This window comes from Chiroxiphia lanceolata, chromosome 1 (assembly GCF_009829145.1).
Source record: "Chiroxiphia lanceolata isolate bChiLan1 chromosome 1, bChiLan1.pri, whole genome shotgun sequence".
NCBI classification, from domain to species: domain Eukaryota; kingdom Metazoa; phylum Chordata; class Aves; order Passeriformes; family Pipridae; genus Chiroxiphia; species Chiroxiphia lanceolata.
In genome coordinates this window covers 51,437,294-51,453,760 of record NC_045637.1, presented here as the reverse complement: position 1 = coordinate 51,453,760, position 16,467 = coordinate 51,437,294, and the positions used below count along the sequence as shown (strand labels likewise).

The 16,467-nt window shown below is 41.8% G+C and overlaps 2 protein-coding genes across 4 annotated transcripts in view; both read left to right on the top strand.

The window, feature by feature from the left end:
- Positions 1–5,596: 5,596 nt before the first annotated feature.
- ZBTB14 (zinc finger and BTB domain containing 14) lies at positions 5,597–10,825 on the top strand. Of its 3 annotated transcripts, none has more exons than XM_032695603.1 (3): positions 5,597–5,820; positions 7,744–7,824; positions 8,231–10,825. In XM_032695603.1, exons 2-3 carry the CDS (start codon positions 7,822–7,824, stop codon positions 9,572–9,574), a joined length of 1,347 nt encoding a protein of 448 aa, XP_032551494.1. In that variant the 5' UTR covers positions 5,597–5,820; positions 7,744–7,821; the 3' UTR covers positions 9,575–10,825. The 3 variants fall into 3 exon arrangements, with proteins under 3 accessions (XP_032551494.1, XP_032551486.1, XP_032551500.1); XM_032695595.1 differs by lacking the exon at positions 5,597–5,820 and adding an exon at positions 6,470–6,584; XM_032695609.1 differs by lacking the exon at positions 5,597–5,820 and adding an exon at positions 7,013–7,107.
- Positions 10,826–10,953: 128 nt separating this feature from the next.
- Positions 10,954–16,467, top strand: part of AKAIN1 (A-kinase anchor inhibitor 1) — a 31,016-nt gene continuing 25,502 nt past the window's right edge. The window contains exon 1 of the mRNA XM_032695624.1: positions 10,954–15,383. The gene's annotated coding sequence lies outside the window, so the exon portion shown is untranslated. The remainder of the gene's footprint in view (positions 15,384–16,467) is intronic.

The following is a 16,467-nucleotide window of genomic DNA, read 5'->3' as shown; positions in this document are numbered from 1 at the left end:
TGTATGAAACTTGCCACCTCTCTTTAATGATATGAATGCCAAAACACACTTAACTGCTTATAAATATATAAATATCTGCAATGAGCCAGTGAAGAAAGCAGTTGTATCACCTAGAAGCAGTCAAGCTGTCTACTGGGGGAGCTTGATTCCTCTCTACCAATGGCATTTTGTGTGAGATTTATGAGTGCACTGGTCATTCAGTGAGATGAAACAATCTAATTAGATACTGCTTTTAGCTTTTTTACACAGCATTAAATAACAAAAATAGTAATGTGGAATTTAATGAGTAGTTTTTGCTGTAAACAATAAGCATCTAACTTTCAGGAATAACAAAATATAAGGCTGATGAAGAATAAGGTTGGAGGGGACTGAGGGCTGTAGCTGTGAGACAACTGATTTTTCAATTATAGTCTATCCATAATTATGAGGAACAGTTTCCAATATTCAAACACAAGAGAAAAGCTTTTTTTACAAAATAAATCCATTGCAGTAAACAGTACTTGTTTACATTTGGCAAGCTTGGCTCCTTTCAGAAAATGCACACTATGCCATGTCCAAATGATTCTATTATTATGAAAAATGTCTTCACTGAAAGGGTTGCCAAACATTGGAACAGGTTGCCCAAAGAATTGGTTGAATTACCATCCCTGGAGGTATTTAAAAGACATGTAGGTGTGGCACTTAGAGGCATAGCTTAGTGGTGGACTTGGCCATGCTGACTTAACTGTTGGACTCAAAGATCTTAGAGGTCTTTTCCAAACTAAACTATTCTATGAAATTCACATGTGAATAAAAATCCTCTTCACATAGCCATAAAAAGATCAATGATAACTTGGTAACCACAACTCCACCTCAAAGAAGAGTTAAATTGTTCTGCTCTGCCCATTCCCACATCTGCAGATCATTCACCCAAAAAAATATATCTGCCCTACTTACACAAACAAACTGGACAGCACATAAATAATTCACAGAATGGCAGTCTCTCTTATTAACTGCATACTGACAGACTCTGCCATGCACATGAAACATAGCTGAAACTAAAACCATCATATAGAACCAAGCTGCATATGTATTCTGTAAAAAAATACACCTGATCTGTGAATGAGGATTTTGTTCTTTTTTGATAGATCCGGCATGTGGAAGCTGTTATATTATCGTGGACCAGTTGTTTCTTAGCAGTGTGATCATAAGTGTTAGCAGGTCTGCAGTACAAGAAGGAATCAAGCACAGAAACAGCTCTCATGTAGAGAACATTAACTATTTCCCAAAAATGCCTTCTGTACATTACCATCTTAAAGGTCTAGAAATATACAGGTAAGACTGAGTGTGTAATTTTAAGGGTTTGTCCATTTGATACCGTCTTTACCTAGGATGCATGATCCTCTGGGACCTCTCATACATGCTCAGTGTACTCTTTCCATTGGGTGCTGTGAATGACAGTAGACATTGCTACTCCCTAAAGCCTGCAACACTTCGCAGCTTCAGTACCAGAGTACAGGATCACAAGGGAATAAGGAAGAAAGATAATTACACAAGAGTAAGGAAACATGGAGAGAACATCATGAGAGAGGAAGAGGAAGTGAAGTTTCATGGTATTCCTCTGGTACTTGGCATTGGAAAGTAGCATCCATCCTTCTTCACTCACTATCCATATGGTTCCAGTCAAATAGTATGTCAAAGTCAAGAATTGGGCCTAGAGTAAGGTAATTGACAGTGAAAGAGAAAGAAAAATAAGGAAAAATTAGAGGATGAGGAGGATAAAGGGAAGAAATAGATAAAATTGATGAAGAAATAGAGTGCAAACCCCAAAACATTAAGAAATATACACCCTATAAAAGGTGTAAGGGGGCTGGGGACAGGGCACAGACACAGAGAGATCATTAACAGGGACAGTAATGAGGTGTGTGTAACTATATAAGTTACAGCTAGACCTGACTAGAATTTGGGATGCCTTGTGCATGCACAGAGTATGAACTGCTGTGTTCACACAGCCACACCTTTTTACCTACCACAACTTTTGAGAAATGTATATCACCATGTGTTAATATACATGACTGTAGATAACGTCACAATGTATACGAGAATTAATTGGTAAGTATGTAATTAAAATGCTCTTCTACTTAGAATACAATAGTATTAAGTAAGTTTTTTTGGATCAAGCTCTCTCGAGAGGACTTGTGCCCCTTTGGGCATAGGTGCAAACTGTAAGCACTGTTCAGCCATTTGGAGGGTGACATGGCCTCTCACCATCTCTGTTCATACAGCTTAGCCAGAGGTTGTGCCACCAACCTCCATCATCTATGCTCTGCTGCTCCCCATTTGTCTCTACTATTTCCTCTTTTGTGGGGATACTTGAAAATATAGAAGAGAGTAAGTGATGCAAAAACATGACTAACTCATACGCAAATTCCTGCTGGGAAATCTGCCAGGTTGCTATGGGAAACACACACTGCAAGGAGCATCTGTTCCCTGACTTTGCTCCTCTGTTCTAGCACATTCACTTACACTCTCAGGAGGCTTAGATAGACCGTCCTTGCTGACGTGGAAATATGCTAACAGAGTCTGATACCCTTTCACAAATACTGGACAATTTGTACCTTCACTTTGTTTTGTCAATTTGGTCTCACTAGAAGTCTGACCCATGAAAAATGAACATGGGAAATCTATGTCCTTGTATGATGACCATTTCTGCAAGAACAAGATACGATTTCAACTGGCCATAATATCATATTTCTATTGCCACTTGTAACTCATACAGACAATATGAACCTTACCATCTCAAATAGAGGAGAACCAAATGATACTTAATATATATTTTAAATCAGTCACCACTTCAAATACACTAGATGAAAACCTTCAGTCTTCCCTTCTTGCCACCTCCAATGCCTCACACATGATTACAGAGAGTGGTACTTGTCATTCTTCACTCCTGTCACACAATTTTCTAAACAAAACAAGCTCATCCTACAAAGGGCTCTTTTTGCTTACAGATATCCCTGAAATCCAAACAATCTGGAAACAGCCTGTTGGTTCAATATATTCACAGCATCTGCAGTCTAGTTCATCAGATAGGAAAACAGCAAAATTACTTCAAAACCTGATTACTAATCTGTGTTAGATAGGTAGAGTGTAATTTCATAGGAAGAGTGTTTCAATCAGATACATGATCCAAACACCTTTTCTGCAGAAGGGTATCTTCCTGTAAATTGAAAAAACCCTTGTTTTTTGGCAACTGACATGCTAGTGGAGATGTGAGGGTTTTTATTCTTATGCTTCACCATCAATTGTACACATTTTCAAGCCCAGGCCTCTTTAGCCAGAATTTCTGTGATCTTTGCCTTTTGTTTTTTTATTTCCAAAACCTAGTGCAACATTCATATGTAATGAAAAATATGACACAGTGTATTGGGTTTGTGTGCTGAAGTTTTGATGCTGGAGGGGACATAGGGGTGGCTTCTGTGAGAAGCTGCCAGAAGCTTCCCCTGTATCTGACAGAGCCAATGCCAGGAAACTCCAAGACAGACCCACTGCTGGCCAAGGCTGAGCCCATCAGCGACGGTGGTAGTGCCTCTGGGAATAACATAATTAAGGAGGGAGGGGGAACTGTGAAACAGAAGAGATAGGAGGAAGAATACATGAAAGAAGCAGCCGTGTGGAAAGAATATGTGGAAAGAATATGTGGAAAGAAACACCAAGGTCAGCAAAGAAGGAGGGGAAGTAGGTCCTTCTGGCACCAGAGCTGAGATTCCCCTGTAGCTCATGGTGCAGACCATGGTGAGTCAGGCTGTCCCCCTGCAGCTCATGGAGGTCTACAGTGGAGCAGACATCCACTTGCAGCCCATGGAGAGTCCCACACTAGAGCAGGTGGAAGCCCAAGGGAGGTTGTGACCCTGTGGGAAATCCATGCTGAAGTAGGCTCTTGGCAGGAGTTGTGGGGCCATGGAGAGAGGAGCCCATGCTGGAGCAGGTTTGCTGGCAGGACTTGTGACCCTGTGGAGGACCCATATTGGAGCTGTCTGTGCCTGAAGGACTGCCCCCTGTGGAAGGGTACCACACTGGAACACTTTGCAAAGAATTCAGCCTGTGGAAAGGACTTGTGTTGAAGAAGTTCATGGAGGGCTGTCTCCTGTGGGAGGGATCCCATGCTGGAGCACGGGAAGAGTGTGAGGAGTCCTATCCCTGAGGAGGAAGGAGCAGCAGGACAGTGTGTGATGAACTGACCAAAGCCCCCATCCCCCACCCCCCTGTGCTGCTGGCAGGGAGCAGAAGAAAGAGAATTTGGGAGTGAAGTTAAGCCTGTGAAGAAGGGAGGGGTGTGGGAAAGGCATTTTAAGGGTTAGCTTTTATTTCTTATTACCCTGCTCTGATTTGATTGATAATAAATTAAAATAATTTCCCCAAGTTGAGTCTGTTTTGCCTGTGACAGTAATTAGTGAGTGATCTCTCCCTGCCCTTGTCTAGGCCTATGAGCCTTTCAATATATTTTCTCTCCCCTGTCCAGCTGAGGAGAGGAGTGATAGAGCAGATTTGGTGGGCACCAGAGATCCAGACAGGCTCAACACACCACACACAGTTAGACAGTAACAATGCTTAATTTTTTCTTCTCCACAATGCATAGTTACCTAGTCTGGATATTGAACTGTAGTAGGCTTCCTCTGCTCCAGTATCTCAGTGGGAGCTACTAATGATACAATTTGAAACAGGCAAAAATACACATTCAGCAGTAGCCTATGACACAGGAAAAGCATAAAAAAATGGATAGCCATACCTTTCAAAAGATCCTATTTTTTTTCCACCAGTAGTTTAATTCTGATTACTTACATTACAGCAGAACCTGGCCCTAGAAATTAGGCATGTCCACATTGCACCAGGCACTGTACAGATAAAACAGGAAGAGAGAGTGTAACGAAATGGTGTGATTTGCTGCTCAGTGTGAGAGAATAGCAGCTACATGTTTCTCAGGAGTAAGAAGTTTATTGCAGGAGTGTTTTAGGCACTGTAGAAGAAAGAATTAGCACGTTGTGAAACTGTAAAAGGGAAGCTCCTTCCACGCTGGACAGAATTCTTGTACAGGATTCAGAAATACTTAAAAGATTTCACAGAATCATAGAATGGTTTGGGTGGGAAGTGACCTTGAAGTTCATCTACTTCCAGCTAGTCCATCTACTTCCAATTCCCGCAGCTTCTCCCGCTCCCGCCGCCCCTCCGCGGTGACGCGCGGGCGCGCCCCCGAGCGCCGCCCACCGGCCGCGCCGCTCCCGCTGCTCCCGGCTCGGGGCCGAGCCCGCGCCGTGCTCGCGGCCGTGCGCCGCCTGCCGGGGCAGGGAGGCGATGGCCGCGCCCCGGGCTCGCACACGCGGCTGGCGCAGGCGCGGCGGGGCGGGTGCCCGCGGCGGGGCGGGAACGGCTGCGCACCGCGCGCCCCCGCGGTGCGCGCCCCCCTGAGGTGGGGGAGGAGGGCGATAGGGGCCGGCGCGCCGCGGCCCCCGCTCCCCCCTCGCCTTCGCCCCCGCCTCCTCCTCCTCCGCGCTCCCCGGGCACAGGCGCGCCCTCTGCTCGCACCGCGCATGCACGCACCCCCACCCCCCCGCCCCCGGCGCGCGCGCGCGCGCACTGGAGTGCTCGTGCAGGAGGCGTCGGTGACGGCCGGAGAGACGCGCGCAGGCCCCCCCCCCGAAGCCCCCTCCCCAAATTCCCCCCCCCATTCCCTCCCTCCCTTCCCTTTTCCCCGTGCCCCTCCCGCGCGGCGGCGGCGGCGGCAGCGGAGCCCCCCCGCGCTCCCCCGGGAAGCGCGGCTCCGCGCGCGCGCGCGGGCTGCAGGTAAGCGCGAGCCCTCTCCCGGTTCCCCCCCTCCCTGCTCCCGCGCGGCGGCCGGGCCGGCGCTGCGCTGCGCGCGCGCGCTCTCCCTCGCGCGCCCTCTCCCTCCCTCCCTCCGCCTCCTCCTCCTCCTCCCTCCCATCCCTCCCCCGCTCGCCGCCGCCACCGTTACAGCCCCGGCAGCGCGCGCTGGGTGAGATGGCGGCGCCGCGGGCGCGCCCGCCGCCTGCAGCCTCGGAGCCTTCGCGCGCCTGCCTCCCGCAGGCGATGGGAGGGAGAGGGAAAGGAGGAGGAGGAGGAGGACGAGGACTCGTCCAGCCATGGATGCGCACCCTGTGGCGCGCGGGCCCCGCGCGCGGCAGCGGCCACAGCAACAAAGGGGCGCCGCATCCAGGCGGCGGGAGCCGCGCGGGAGCCGTTGGAGCGAGGGAGGGAGGGAGCGAGCGGGGCGCCGTCCTTGCGCAGCCCCGTGAGGCGGCGCGGCGGGAGCGCCGGGCTCGCTCTGGAGAGCAGCCGCTGCCGCTCGCGGGCGCCCCCGACGCCGGTCCGGGAGCGCGGGCGGCGCGGCAGGAGCTGGGCTGGTCCCCGCCGGGAACCCGCCCGCGCCGCGTCCCCGCCGGCGGGTGCGTGGAGCGGGCGTGCGCCTCCGCGGCCACGGGCACAGCAGCCGCCGGAACCGGCGTGGGCAGGCACCGAGCGCGTCCCGAGCAGGCACAGCCCCGGACACACCTCCCCACGTCCCGGCGGTGGTAGCGGCTGTGTAAAAAGTGTGTGAAGGAATAAATCAGAATTAATTCAGACAATTACCTCAATAATTAATTCTCCCTCAGTAAGTGTCAACAGAACTGCAGTAAAATTGCATATTTTTTAACAGAACAGGGTGCAATTGCTGCTAGATTATTAGCAGTGACGTTTTGCTACTTGTTTGAAAAGAAAGCGTTTTTCCCAGCTTACAAAGAGCTCCAAACATAGCCTGTTGAAATGGTGGTTGTCCTGCCCTCTTTGATGCTGGATTGATACATTTTCGTGGGCCAGCAGACTCAGCCAGCCCAGAAAAATACATAAGACACAAGAGTGTTTGGTCTTCCTTTTTTTTTTTTTTTTTTTTTTTGGGTAGCGAGGGACACTGTAGCTGAGATGCCAGACCTGCAAAGGTATTTGTAGTGAGTCAAACGTTCCCATACCATGTGAAACACACGGCACCAAGAGTGGAAGTTGCATACCTGTCATCATGCCTGTCGTAGAATGTCATAGAATTTAGGAAAGAAGTTCCCAGCAGCTCTGTGCCAGGTGATGGAGGATTTGTTCTGAACCATTATTACATTTCCCTCCTCTCCGCTGTGTTTCCTTTTTCTGTCACAATGAGATGCCAGCAATTGGGATTGAATAATTTGAATTATGTGTCTGGCATTATGCTTCTGCTCTTCGGATATCTCCATTGTTTGGAGATCTGGTACACTTGGTGTCTCTTTCCCTGGTCCTTGATGCTCATCCGCCCATAGCACAGTCTGCTGTCCTTTGGGATGCCCGATCTGCTTGCCAGACCCTCTGCTAGGGTTACTCGGATCTCTGGTTCAGCAGAAGACTAATCAGCTTCTTGATGGGTTGGTTACTGGGTTGACTGTAGTGATTCCTGTGGAGGTGTTTCAGACTTCTAGATGTAACGCGAAGTAAGTAGCGGGAAAGTGGAGCTGGGGAAGTGCAGTAGCCAGAGGAAAGTAAACACATAATTTATATCAACAACGCTATCAGATCAGTTTGTGCAGTAGAACTGTAGTACCACTGAAAAATAACTGAATATTTTAACAGTGCATTTTGTCTAACATAAAATAATTGAGAATGCTGTGTTTTAACATACAAATTTAAAATAATTTTTGGAATAGATCTTATAATTTCTTGAAATGTTATTATCTTCCTGTCTTTCAGGCTGAAGGTGGCCCAGTCTGAGGGCTAATCTGTCAAATATTTAATAATCATTTGCTCAGAAAATTTCCCACGTTGTTCATGGTAAGGCTTATATTTGATATTTCACATTTAGTTTGTTGTGCTGACACAGAGTATTTCTTACACATTTTTAGTATTGACGTTTTCTTTAGCTGTAAGAATTACTTAAGAGTTGGCTCATACATTTACTGAGAATTGCAGTTTCACAGAGAAGGTTTCCAGTTTTTTATAACTGAATCAATAAATAAAACTGAGTAATTGTAAAGTGAAAAGGAAAGATCTTTATGTATTCACAATTTTAAAATAAGTGTCAGAGTAATGCTTGTATAATCTAAAAGCTTTTTCTGATCATATTAAGAAAAAAAATTATTTGACAATTTTTTTAGTATGTAAATAGTTTTGTCTGTTGGGATTTTATGACTCAGACTGCTTTATAAAAATTACAAAACTTTCCCTCGTTATTTTACAGGAGTTTTTCATCAGTATGTCTGAAACCATTAAATATAATGACGACGATCACAAAACTGTGTTCCTGAAAACATTGAATGAACAACGTTTGGAAGGAGAATTTTGTGACATAGCTATTGTGGTTGAAGATGTTAAGTTCAGAGCCCATAGGTGTGTGCTTGCTGCCTGCAGTACCTACTTCAAAAAACTTTTCAAAAAACTGGAAGTTGATAGTTCATCAGTAATAGAAATAGATTTCCTTCGTTCTGATATTTTTGAGGAAGTTCTCAATTACATGTATACTGCAAAGATATCTGTTAAGAAAGAGGATGTAAATTTGATGATGTCTTCAGGCCAGATCCTCGGTATTCGATTTCTTGATAAACTCTGCTCTCAAAAACGTGATGTTTCTAGTCCTGAAGACAACACACAGTCCAAGAGCAAGTACTGTCTAAAAATAAACCGTCCTATTGGAGAGCCCAATGATACACAAGATGATGAGGTGGAAGAAATTGGAGATCATGATGATAGTCCATCAGATGTGACAGTGGAAGGAACTCCTCCAAGTCAGGAAGATGGAAAGTCACCAACAACTACCCTGAGAGTGCAAGAGGCAATTCTGAAAGAGTTGGGAAGTGAAGAAGTTCGAAAAGTAAACTGCTATGGCCAAGAAGTAGAGCCTATGGAAACAACTGAATCTAAAGACTTAGGATCTCAGACCCCTCAGGCTTTGACGTTTAACGACGGCATAAGTGAAGTGAAAGATGAACAGACACCTGGCTGGACCACGGCAGCCGGGGATATGAAGTTTGAGTACTTACTTTACGGTCACAGGGAACATATCGTATGTCAGGCTTGTGGCAAGACCTTTTCTGACGAAGCGCGATTGAGAAAACATGAAAAGTTACACACTGCTGATAGGCCGTTTGTTTGTGAAATGTGTACAAAGGGCTTTACCACACAAGCTCATTTGAAAGAACACTTGAAAATACACACAGGCTACAAGCCTTACAGTTGTGAGGTGTGTGGAAAGTCTTTTATTCGCGCACCAGATCTAAAAAAGCATGAAAGAGTTCACAGTAATGAGAGGCCATTTGCATGCCATATGTGTGATAAGGCTTTCAAGCACAAGTCCCATCTCAAGGACCATGAAAGAAGACACCGAGGAGAGAAGCCTTTTGTCTGCAGTTCCTGCACTAAAGCGTTTGCTAAGGCATCTGACCTAAAAAGGCATGAGAACAATATGCACAGTGAAAGAAAACAAGTTACTACAGCCAATTCCATCCAGAGTGAAACAGAACAGTTACAGGCAGCAGCCATGGCTGCGGAAGCAGAGCAGCAATTAGAAACTATAGCTTGTAGTTAAAAACTAAAGCAGAAACTTTATCAGAAATAATATAAGAAATGAAATTGAACAAAATCTAGTGTTGATATATGTTTAGACTGAGAATTTTTTCAAGAAATCATATTTTTAGAGAATTGAATGTTACGTAGGAATACATAGCATCATTTCCTTAGGTATTTTAAAACATTTCAGAGATGGGTATTCTTAGAATGTGAAGCAATTTTGTTGCCATTAACAGTATAATGCACTAATACCTGCTTTAATTTGAGAGTGTGATCAAGTTCTCTATAAAAACAGGGATAATTGCTGGCTGATACTTATTTCATTCAGTATGGAATACTGCATACAACATAAACATTGCAGTCAGTGAGAATCAGTAAGTTTGAAAGCGCTGAAATCTCAAAAATCACAAACATGGAAAGGAAATACTTGGTTTTCATAATTCTGAAGCTGTTATAATTTTTTGAGAAACAGACATTGATTCCCTAAGCTTTTTAATTCCTCCTTTTTTCACTTAATGTAGGTAGGTGCGGTAGAGTGTAAGTGGGATGGTGATCAGAATGAAATTGCTTCTTATTCCATTCCCCCAGATACCCTCTTATTTTAATCAAGGTGGCAAGTTTAATGAAATACTTGATTTCTTGAAAAAACTACGTTATTCACAGTGATTCTGGCTGGCAAAGCAGCAGTGTCATGGCATTCACCAATCCCTTCAGTGGGTAAAAAACTCTGCCTCATTTGTTTTTGTGTTCACTCTTGTGTAGGGCCCTGGAGATGGGACTGGGCCACAAAGGAAAAAGGGTGCAGCGTGGATGAGACATGCTCCTTACTCAAACCCAGTAGAAATCAGTTAAAGCTAATACAGCCTGAGGCTGTGCTTTTTATTATGCAGCTTTCAGTTCACCTAAGCTAACACAGTGAAGGTAAAGGAGTGTTTCTGGGAGCACAGGAGGCTTAGCTGCACTGGCGAGTGACCTGTCACTGCCAGACTCCTGGAGCTGCGGAGCACAACCACAGGCTATCACATACCTGCCCACAGTGTTCAGCTGGGGTTTGTGTCATGGCTTGTCATACCAGCTCATAGGTCCTGTTCAAGTTTAAAAGTTTCCACCTTCTAACTCACCACCTCTCAGCAATAGAGACACTTCAGTGAGTGAATTCAGTTGTAATTGATCCAGAGTGAGTGTTCGCTATTAGTCGGTTGCTTAGTCTCGCCTATTTTTTTTTTTTAAGATAAGCTGGGGTACATGCTGCTAATTTCATAGTTAACTCGCGGAGTCAACACAATAAGTTGTCTTTGGATTGCAGTCTCCTGTGTGTAGTCAGCAAGAGAAGACACAATAACAGTGGTAATGTAATCCAAAGGGATATCGAGCCTTTATTTTAAATTTGTAAATACTGCAGCTGTTGTGAAAACTTCATTTGAAGTTGGAATGGGCAAAAACCCACACTCTTGGGCACATTGTAGTAACATTGGTCACTTGCGATACCTATAGCATATGGAAGTGTTAGATCAGTTTCTGGTAAGTTACTGTGTGGTACATCACATCTTGCTTTTCTAAAAAGAAATTTAGAAAGTGTTTTTGGAACTGTTATATGGAACTTCTATCATTGGGGTTTTTTTTGTTTGGTTGAGGTTTTTTTTTACAGCTTCATTTTATTCATGTACTCATCAGGTTAAACAGTTATCTTAAAATGCCAGTAATTGTTTGAACGCTGGTCTGTAAATAAAACATGAACTTAATATTTTAGAAAATGTAAACTTCGGACCTTTACCAATATATTTTTTTAAACTGTTGCTTCATTTTACATTCAGTAATATTAGTTTGTAAACAAACTATACATTTTGTACCTGTGCAACATCAGAGGATGTGTATTCATTGCATTTTATTGGTTCTCTTGAGGAACATGATAAATGACCATTGTTAAAATGTTTTACTGTATATGATCATAGATATAAAGATAGTAGGTCCAAAATAGGATCTACGTTTTTTTTTCTAAATATATTAGTTGTGCTATGTTTTCTTATCTAAAATTGTGTTCACTTTTTTTCTAGATTAAATTGGGGTTGATAAAGAGCATACAAATAATAAGAGTTCAAAAGTGTAAAATGTGAAGAAAGTAAATTTTCTCTAGGTCTGCTATGAAAAGTGCAAGAAACAATGAGCTTAAATTACAGCAGTAAACATTTGCATTAAAAAAAAAAATCTTTTAAAGGGTTTAATAATGAATTACTAGAACAAAATACCTGGGGAAACATTGCAATCTCCACTAGTGGTGACATTCAAAAATGGGTTAGACAAACATATGTTAGGAATGGTTTAAATATGGTTAATTCAGCTTTGAAGCTGAGGGATAAGCTGAATAACCTCTCAAGAACAGCTTCATTGGTTTGTTGTTGGGGAGGGTGTTGTTTTTTGTCGGTTGGTTGGTTGGTTCTTTGGAAAGTAATAAAATAAAATGGATCTCATGGGACAGCAGGCACTTAAGTAGAAAGAGAGAGCTCAAGTCTTACAGTTAAAAGAATATTGCCCCCTGACTTTCAAGCAGTCAGGCTGTGAATTTGAAATTGTTATAGAAAAACAGGCTTGCATTAAAAGACTCACTACCAAAAGTGTGATAACATTCTGTGTTACATCAGAGTAAATTCTGCTATTGCTAAAGCTTACGGCTGGAAAAGTTAACAGCTATAAGGACTGTGTGATGTTTGTAGCTTTTAAAAGCTGAGACAGATTGATATTATACATAATCTAATACAGAAGTGTGCAGAGGCATGAACAAATGTTATTGTTGCATGTTCCTTGGGTAGGTATAAACACCTTATATGAGACTTGGTCTTAAAAGTCTATGACAGGATCAAATTAAATGAAGTCAATTGAATTGCCTCCATGTCAAAGGTTTTAAAAGGGGCCTCGGCCTCCTGCTAGGTTTTAGGTGCTTAAGTGTCAGAAGACTGCTTGGCTGACAATACTGGTTAAGAAGGCAAAGGCTCAGTTATATTTCTGAAGTTGATTGAGAATTTTACTGGCAATTCCTACTACCACCGTCTGTTTGAAGGATGTGAAATTACCTTATTTTTTCTTTTTTTGAAAACCAATGGATAATTGTTTTTCTCCCTGGTTGTTTTTACTCAAGGCAGAGAGAAGGCCTAGAATACTTAAGTTTAAAGTTTTGGAAGAGGTTTCAGAAAGAAGGTGTGGATATAAGAAGCTGTATATAGATTATTGTTAATGTGTTCTAAATTAAGCTGTTCGTTGTGTGTGTTCTGAAGGGAGGTTTGTTTATATATTGTGGGGATCTGTCTGTGAAGTTCAGATAAATCTGTCTTCATCTTAAGACACTACTGCTTCTGTCTCTCTCATCTGTGCCAGAAAACATCATGTATAAAAGCAGCTATGTGTCAGCTCCAAGCCACTGATGTTTTCCAGCCGGATAAACAGTAAGCTGTAAACCATGTTGATTGAGTAATGGGCAAATTTTTATTTTTGCTTTTACAAGGATGGCATGGCAGCTTCTTTCAGAGTTTGAGACAGTGGATGAGATTCTCTCTGACTAAAGGGAATTTTGCTGTTGACTGTATTGGGGCCAGACTAGTCTAACATTCTTTAAAAGTTTTCAAACAGCAGGCAAGTTAGCTAATTGGCGTGCATGCAGGAATGAAAGAATGCTGTAGAAAATAGACGGCTAAAATAACGTTGAATATGGATTACTTTTTTCTCCAAATTAAGTAGCAAAAATATTATGTATAGAATTAGTCCTGAACGTACACTTGTCAGTCTGTGGTTTATGAGATCAGAGTCAGTTATGTCTTTAATATACATAGGAGAGCAAACACTTGGTTACTCTCTTTTGCTGACACTGAACCTCCATCCATTTTATGATGTTGCGTGACCGTGTGGCTTCAATGGAACCCTCTGTGTATGGGAATTAAGTATATGAATAGGTGTTGTGTAAGCAGGGCTTACATGTATACAATGCAGCAACATGTTAGTTGATGTGAAATGAGCTTCTTTTGGTGATTGCTTTGTGTAAGGTCAGCACCAGATGAAACACTAAACCACAGTCGTCTCCGCTGCAAAAAGATCTAAATATAAGGAAGTATAACAATTTAATTAAAAGGCTTTGCACTTTAAAAGACTAACTTAGAGTGAAAAGAAATATTTGAAATAAGAACTTTGCTATTCTGTGATTTTAACTGGGTGTTCTTAAAATAGCTTGGGTTTTTGTTTGGGTTTTGTTTTGGGGTTTTTTTAAGAGAAAGAGGAACAAAATTAACACATTTTGTCCTCTGGTATCTGCTTAATTTCTGATCCTAATTGTGTTAGCCATGGGTATGCTACTGATTATTTGGCACAACTCAGTTTGGAAACTAAATGTTCAGGAAGAATACCTTTCAGCCCTTCTCCACTCCCCACCCCTTCTTTTACACAGTGTTCACTTATCAATAGTTAAAAAAATAATAGAAAATGAAGCAACTCACAGTTGAGTGAGTAATTCTGGTTTTGTTTTTCTGCTTAATTCTTTTAGAAAGATTTAGGCCTGGAGATTGGAGTATTAGAGGTCAGTTTGTGAAAGGAAATGCCTCATACTCACTTCTGTAGCAAATGTGTGGGTCAGTTTCTGTTTGTTTCTGTTTGTTCATATAAGCTACAAAATACTAAATACTTTGCAAAGTCTTACCATTTAGGTACCCAAACAAGTTCTTTTGAAGATCAGGCCCCAGTTTTCTAATGTAGAGATAACTTTTGTTATTCCATTAAGTAAGAATACTTAAAATTAATAGAGTCTGTGTGTGATACAGAATAAAATATCTGATTATATCAGAAAGTCTACCCTAAGGTTAGAGTATATTTTTAGGGACAGATTATCTTTTATTAAGTATTTTATAAATTCAGACACCTCTAGGCTTACAGAAAGGACAAAGCATTTATGCAGGAGAGTACATCTGCTTACAACAGGTGACTTTTCTGAATGTAAACATTTGCAGATTGATACAGAACAGAATAATTCTACCTGGAAGGTAAAGACAGATCTGAAGAATTTTCATCTTTTTCAAACAGTTAGTCTTTAGATCACAGCAGTATGCCCATTCAGCCAGAAACTTGCACGTTTCATTAAAAATTCCATTACTGCAGTTGGTCTGTCATTTGTCTTCATATAGATCTAAAACAATTATAATAACATTCTTACTCATTTCAGAACAGATGGAGAATTTCCATGAATAGATTTGTTAAATATGTGTCATAAGAGTTGAGACACCTATTCTCAGGAATGACTTTTAAATGTAATACAAGAAACCTGAAATAGCCAGAAATAGTAATTTTTGAACTAAGAACTAAGACAAATAGATATAATGCATTGGATATAGATCATCTTTATGAAATCATTAAATCATGAGAGCTATTTTCTGCTTTTTCTACCAAAACATGAGAATTTTTCTTCTGTTTAGAAAAATGTCTTTTCTGATGCAAACCCTTCTGTTGAAAACAATGACCAAAACCACACAAGTCCTACTGTGCCTACACTTGTAGTTTTCTGACTTCTTCCCAATGGCCTATTTATACATTTAAGTAATCTGCATATGCTAAGAACTTAGAGTATTTTTGTCTTTTAAAATATTCTAAAGACCAAGCTTCCCTGCATCTAAGTTTTCATTCTTCAGTAATAAAGACACTTTTTTTTTTCAGGGTCCCAGGGTATTACAAACAGTGTTTACAGGAACAAAGCATTGTAGTGGCACTGCAGATTGCTCAAACAGGAGGATGGGGTATACTAGAGCTCCACTCTGAGATCAACACCTTACTTCTTTCTACTATAGAATTTGGAAATGGTACTGACACAAGATTGTGTGTTCTTCCAGGTGGGAGTTTCTCTTCAAGGGAGGTTATCAGTTATCTGCAGGTGATTTCTGTCTGTTTTGTACTCATCATCAGCATAATTAGGGTTTACAGAGAAGACTTTTCAGGACGCTGTCTTTCAAAACGTTAGTTAGTTCTAATTTTGCATACTGTCAGACCTTGTTCACATGTGTTTAAGGTTGCATGGGCAAAGTAAAGGAAAAGTGTTGGGGTAAAAGCAAGAAAGTAGTGTGAAAATGTTCTAAACACTGCATTTATTAAACTTTATTACAAATTGAATGCAATTTTGTATTTAATACATTTAGGGTACATTATATTAAAGAATATGTTTTCAATATTTAAGAAGTCACTAGTCTCAGATCATAAATTTTTTTATTTGTTTCCATTACTTTAATCTCCAGCATTTAGAATCAGTGTATAGGTTTAGTTTCTCTGACTATGAAAGCCATGAAGTGTCTTGTAACTCTGATGCTTGATATATCAAATTATACTGACTGTCTGTATCTAACCACATTTAGAACTTTTTTTCTTTACACCTGGACATCCATCTTTTTTGTACTTTAGATAAACCCATCAGCATTCTTCCATTCCCTGTTACAAAATAACTGAAGTTTTTGTGAGATTTGCTTAGGCCACTAAAGAATGTTTTCTCAGATGGCAGTAGAATTTGATCCGATTGCTTTGCAAAATGAATAGAGAATGGCTTCTTGTGTATGGAAGAATAGTTTACAATGATTTTTTTTTTTTAAATATAGGCATTGTTTTTATTTGTTTCTGTTCTGCTATAAAGCTTGCTGTTTGAGAGTACAGTCCTCTAAAGGCACAGCAAAGTATACTTTGTGTAGTAAAGCTTAATTGTGCTGAAAGGGTGAGTCTTGTTCCTTCTTGATTCCTTTCCTGCTCAGAAAGGTGTCTGGTGAACTTCTCTGTCAGTGCAAGGTAAGTGATCAAAGTATTCAGGTAAGAGCAGGGATGATGGTAAACAGCGAAGAGGAAAGAACAGGACCTTCTCATTTAAACTGGTGTAAGGAGTGACAGCTCACCCCCTAAAGGTTT